We start from the raw sequence: 6,582 nt of genomic DNA on the forward strand, positions 1-6,582 counted from the left end.
CTTCGTTAAGAACAAATATCCGGACCCGATTATAATAAAAAACGATTTAATTCTGGTAACAGTTTTATTCGTGAGATTATCGTGTGAAATGCTTGTGTGCATAATGTTATTATGATTCCGTGTTACAAAAGTATATATTTTAATCGACGGCAGAAGAACGGGATATATGAAATTATTTTGTGAGTCTGTAAATGTACGTAGCAGTGTTGCGTTAGTTCAATATTTAATGTTTATAAGACAAGAAGAGTGTAAAATGTTTGGTCGCATTGTCGTCGTGATATTTTTTTATTATGTTTTACTATTATTGTCATATTTATTTGGCTGGTATATAGAATAATATGTCCTAAGCATAATATTATGTCATATTGTTGTTACATATAATAATTAAATGAACAGACGAATAATAGGAGGTATTCGATAGTCGATAGTATTATTCGACGGCTGAAACTAGTTCAATAGCACAACTCGTCTAGTCATAAGATTATAGAGACGACGTTTCAACAGCCAATTGTTTTTACACCACTAATAATAAAACAAGGCATTAGGTGCTTTTATACAATCCGCAATACCATATGAGCGCGAAGCATATTATATATGACGGCGATATTATAATATACGACGAGAAGGCGTGATAATAAAATTGAACAACCTATTTCGTCGCTTAAAATCTATGTATATTTGTTTTTATCATTTCACGATATCGTCGAATAAATATAAATAAATAAATAATGATCGTATTCTTAATAATAATAAATAATATTCTGATCTTCGTACTGCTGTCGAATAGAAGCACGTGTTCAGTTCAAGCTCCTCCTCCTTCTCCATTTGTTCTCGTTGGTGGTCTCATTGGGTGCAGCTTCGGCGATGGCACAGCTGTTCTGGTCTGTCTTGCGGAAGTAGCTCTTGCTCAACTTGTATTTGTCCAACACGCCGTAGGCCTTTTGCATGACGGTACCTGGAGCCAACTTTTCACGGGTCATGATCCAGGCGTTCTCTGCGAAGATCAACATACGAGTGCACATTATATTACATGAGTATACATCCGATTTACGTCCGATTGTGAGGACGCACGAGAGCGATAAGTGATCAGATAATGATCGAGTACTCACGTGTGTTGGCCACTCCGTAAGACGAGCAAGACCAGACGACCGCGAAGGAATCGTAGTCGGTTTCCAAAATCATTTGTTCGGTGGAGTAAGAGACTGTAAAGTATAAACAAAGTTAACGCCGGTTATTAACACACTCGCAATCGACGCGATAATGTAAAACGAAACCGTCAATAGTTTCAGATTACAAACGAAATCAATATATCGTCAAAAGCAAAAGGCCTTTCTTTTTTATGCATTTATGTATGTGTATATATATAAGGCGGTTTGAACATAAAATAATAACATATATTTACTTGGCAATGTCGTGTATTTGACGTTCATTTTGGATTCAGCTCCTTTGACGATCAATCTGATTTCACCATCCAATACGCGTTTCACTCCGGTGCTAAGAAAACAAAAAAAAAAATGTCACATTATTTTTATATTAATATGTCAACAACAGGCATTGAAAATTGTTTTACATACAATCTGTTCATGATTTCATTGGAGACGAGGTATCTACCATCGACGGCCTTTGTGTAGTTGGTTTTCACGCAACGGGTTCCGATTTCAAAAATGTTCACGTAGTGTTCGGCTTCGTACCATGTTCCCAAGTACTATGGAAAATATGAATTGTGATTAGTTCATATATTAAAATTCTTTATTGCTAATTTTTTTTTCATTTATTTTGTGTATTCAAATGAACGATCGAAAAAACTAATTTGCCTAAGCAATAAAAAACCATAAAAAAAATACATAATTTTGGAATTCGTTTTAAATTGAGTAAATAGTTAATTATTTTTAAATCGTTTTTTATAACATAATAATGAAAAAATATTTTTTCAAACATACTATTATATAATAATATTCATCAATTAACGTCAAAAAAAAAATTATCATTTAAAACACCTTTTCTCACTAACACAAACGAAAAAAAAAGCTTATTTTTTAAAATGAAGTCCTTAGCTTTAAAATGAAAAGTCTTTATTCATCGATTTTTTTTTTTTAGTTAAACATCATTTGTATACAGTGCCATTAGTCTTTTAGCCTTTTCTCTTTGACGTGAGATGAGAATAATAATAATATTATATTATCTTATATTAAAAACCCTTAGCGTGCCAATACTTTTGCGATACGAAAAATATTATGATTGGCAACTTAAGAAATGTTACTACATATTATTCCCTTTATAATGAAAGATACACAATAATTTCAAAAATATAACCAAAAACTCAGAAACCAGTCGCTTATAGTCACGAAAAATACTAATGAATTATCATAGTCACCATTGTACGTTACGGTGAAAATAATGGAATATCAGCTATTATGAGATATGATAGAAGTATCACGAGTATATTTCTAGCATCGATTTTAGTCTATCAAAACCGGTGACATTGATTATATCGGCCCGAGACTGCTACCGATACCGGAAATCGTCGGTGATTAAACTGCGAGACCAGAACGCGCACTTACTCTGTTCATGTCGAAGTCTGGTTGCGAATCGAAATCCGGACATCCACCGATGGCGGGCACTTGGCAGGACACCATGGCGACCGAAGTGCACACCAACAGCACAACCAATTTCGTGTTGAACATCATCGTCGTCTTCGTGCGGCGTTCGTTGCGGAAACTAAAAAATCCTGTGCACCGTCGTTGCAGTCGATCTGTTGCGTAGGTACGTCCGGTTTGGCGTACAAGACGAATGTGATGCCAGTCTGTGGACCGGTGGTCTTTTTATATCCGACGGACGCTCGCACGCGCTCGTCTGGAAAGTCCGGTGTGTGTGTTTGTGTGTGTATGTACGAGTGTGAGTATGTAAATTTTTAAACTTCACCGCGTTGCCGTTGTTGTTATTATTATTATTATTATTATTATTATTAGAACGATATATCAAATATCTTTATCTGTCGTGTGAGAACGGAAAGCAGAAACGGTAATCTACATTCGGACGTGAAAAATTCAGTTCGGATCTGTCTATACTGCTCTTGTCGTAGTGCCCCGGGGGAACGGTGGTGGTCTTCTACCGGGGGGTTTTTCGGACGAGCGGGAGAGGTTTAACCCGCTGCAGGATCCCGGCTGCTACGTCCATCGCGCACGACGACGACAACGACAACGTGGGGGCGGTCGACGAACTCCATTGGCCTGGAGACCGGTTTCCAGCGCATAAAGGCACATTATACCGAATACACGTTATACATACATATATTAATTATACATATATATATATTATGATATGCGAGTGTGAGTGCGTGTGTGCTGGTGAAACCCCTCACGCGAGCTGCTCACCTAGCTGATATATTATGTCTCCGCGTGACCCCATAACGGATTCCGGGTAACGGGACCGCGTGGATTTACGATCTAGTACTTATTGTGGCGTTCTACAAACAGGGTTTCCACCAGCGGCCCACACGTATCATTTATTTTTATTTTTTACGTTTCCTTTGTCGTCGTCCAATCGTTATACTTACGCTTATTGCACCTATTTTTATGACAGATGTAATAAGACCAAATACTGTCGATGGGTGAGTCTGCGGTCTGTTTGATCTATAAAATATTTTTGTTTATATGAAAATTAATATTTTATTTGGTTTTTGAGTCGTGTCATTACGATAATATTCGATCGATTTTTAATAATATTTCGACTCTGTAATAAATACACGGTTATATAGCTGTGTAGGCCACGTATAGAACAACGATAACTTTGAGTGATTGTTTTACATTTTTAATTTTTTGTTAAATAAATTTGATCGTTGTGATTTGTGACCATTAAAAACAAAGATATTTTTGGATGGTTTTAAGCTTTATTTTACTTTTAATAAACCAGTTGAAAATAATGCAACGTCACAAGGCGACGTTACACGGAAAACAATAATAGTCCTAACTTACTTTGCAGTAAAAATGAAAATTACAAAATTGTCATTTCAAATATTATATTTACTTAATAAATCTCACGAGCGATATGTAGAGATCGAATATTATCATTAGTAAAAACCAAGTTTGATCTTTTTTAAGCTTATGAGAAATGTAAATGGAAATGTTTTTTTCTTTTAGTTAGTGGACATAATATGATGAAATTATATTTCACAGTCTTCTTAGCTTATTTTATATATTATTATAACAATAAATTCCGCATTCCAAAACATTTAACCAACAATCGGAAAGCTTTGATCGTATATAAAATGGTTAGTGAATAAGGAAAAAATATCTATACGCATAAATCGGTCTAATCGAGTTAGACGCGAATAATATACGTTACCCATGCGATCGATTGGAAATCGAAAATGGCAACAGTAATGTCCACCGTCAAATATACCGTGAATACCGATAAGTAAACAACACTGATCAATAATTATTGTATTCGCAAACTGCAGCACTGCAGTTATCATAAGTAGTCATAAACAATTTCGTATAACACCTCAACTTCAATTGTACAAAGTATATAGATAATTTAACATTATATTATTATACTATATATAATATTCTATTTTGTATTTCCTAAAGTTTTCAAACACTGATTATACTTCAATGATTAAGATTTTTATTTTTGGTGTGAATTCGAATAGTTTGACGATATTGATTGGTTCTAAGTTTAGAAGTCCATGTTATGCGATACATCAGCAAGTATGTACCTAACATAAATAACATAACATTGTTTGAAGCAATTGAAATATGTATTATTTAAAAATTAAACTAATATAATATAAATTTAATAAATTTTGATAAAAATGAAAATATACACTAAACATAAAACAATAATAAAAAAAAAATTGAATCTTTTTTTTCAATATTATCTCTATTGAAATCGTATTTGACAAAATGTACACGGAATGCGGGTATTATGAGAGTTCATGTGATTCCCGTCATATAAATTTATTTATCACGTAATTTATATTTACTATTTGCTTTGGACATATTTTACATTTACAAATCAATACAAATAAATAATAATATATTTAATTATGATTTTGATGAAATCAATAGTAATTTGAATTGATTTACAAAGAATCTCAATAAAATATAGTAATTACACGGTATTATGATATTATCGTATTCAGTTATTCAATCAATTATTTAAATATTTAATTTAATTAATTTAGAACAAAATTTTGAAGTTAATTGATGACTAAATGATAATGAATAATTTGATTACGCGTAATTGGTTTTGTGAAATATTTAAGGTAAATTCATAATTATATTAACTATTAACATTATTCATTTTAATAATAAAATGTACAAAAGATTCAATATAGCGTAAATTAAATTAGATTTTACAATAATAAGAACAGTGCGACTAAAACATAAACAATCAAATTTTAATACTTTGAATAATAATCGGTTTTACATAATAATTATAATAATATAAGCTACTAAAATATCAAATACTTTTTATTACTATTTGTTATACGTCATAATAACATAATTATTCTCCTTTTAATTGTATTATTATTGACTAAGTAATTTAATATTAATTACTACTGTACTAGTTTATTATTTATATCTGATCAAGTAAAATACATTGCTATATTCACGTTTGAAAAAAGTCGGTAGTTATGTGTATCTTTATCGACTACGATATGAACGAACTGAATATATTTATTAGTTTATCGTTTATGTTTTATGTCCAATACAAAGTTATATGATGAAATTTGTCGAGTAATGAATAATAAAATTAAAGGCACCTACCTATATAATTATTTATAGGCCTATATGCTATATATAGGTATGTGAATATTAAATTTAACTTTGAGCTGTACATTTGTATATGTAAACAATTTAATACTATTTAAATTTTAAAAAAAAAAATGTTTTTTTTTTACATATCGTAGATCGTAATAATGTTAAATTAATCGGCAAATTCTCTGTATACGAGTATTTTTTTATTTATTTTTGTTTTATCTTTATTACACTCGTATAACCGAATTAAGAGTCGTAATAACAATCCTTCCGTTTAGTGTCCAGATCGTATATAATTTACAACGGGCGACACCACGCGTGTATAATAATATAGTACTCTATACGCTCGGTTGACCTACATGTTTTCACCAATAAACTTGAACATATATTACGGTTTTGTATAACTAGATATGGTTTTTTTTATTGTAATAGTTTATTATACTGTTTTATTTTCTACAGCGTATGACTTACTACGTATTATGATATTATCATACTTCCGCATAAAACCATATACACCGACAACTTTTTTGGATTCTTAAACGTGTAGCTAAAGGCCTGAATACGCCGTTTTATTTTGTTCCCCAATAATATCAAAATTTTGCATAGAATATAATAAAAAGTATATAGTAGCATAATGTAAGCATATGCACGTCAAAATATAACCTACTAATTAGGTGAATTTATTATGGACTCGATAATGAGAAGAGATGAGCCGCATAAAACCAATGTGAAAACACACAAAATAATGGTTGTTTGCCTTAAGATAATTGAGTCCAGTGTATAGTACGAACGATCGTCGAACGATTAATTTAAATAATCA

The 6,582-nt window shown here is 31.6% G+C and overlaps 1 protein-coding gene across 1 annotated transcript; it reads right to left on the minus strand.

Annotated features, from left to right (window-relative positions):
* Window positions 1-652: 652 nt before the first annotated feature.
* LOC113560865 (apolipoprotein D-like) lies at window positions 653-2,803 on the minus strand. The gene is made up of 5 exons (XM_026966976.1): window positions 2,562-2,803; window positions 1,575-1,705; window positions 1,403-1,494; window positions 1,110-1,202; window positions 653-994 (listed from the first exon to the last, which is right to left on the minus strand). The coding sequence occupies exons 1-5, from the start codon at window positions 2,685-2,687 to the stop codon at window positions 798-800; spliced, it is 639 nt and encodes a 212-aa protein (XP_026822777.1). The 5' UTR covers window positions 2,688-2,803; the 3' UTR covers window positions 653-797.
* Window positions 2,804-6,582: the final 3,779 nt, after the last annotated feature.

The sequence above is a fragment of the Rhopalosiphum maidis genome, chromosome 4 (genome assembly GCF_003676215.2).
Source record: "Rhopalosiphum maidis isolate BTI-1 chromosome 4, ASM367621v3, whole genome shotgun sequence".
NCBI classification, from domain to species: Eukaryota; Metazoa; Arthropoda; class Insecta; order Hemiptera; family Aphididae; genus Rhopalosiphum; species Rhopalosiphum maidis.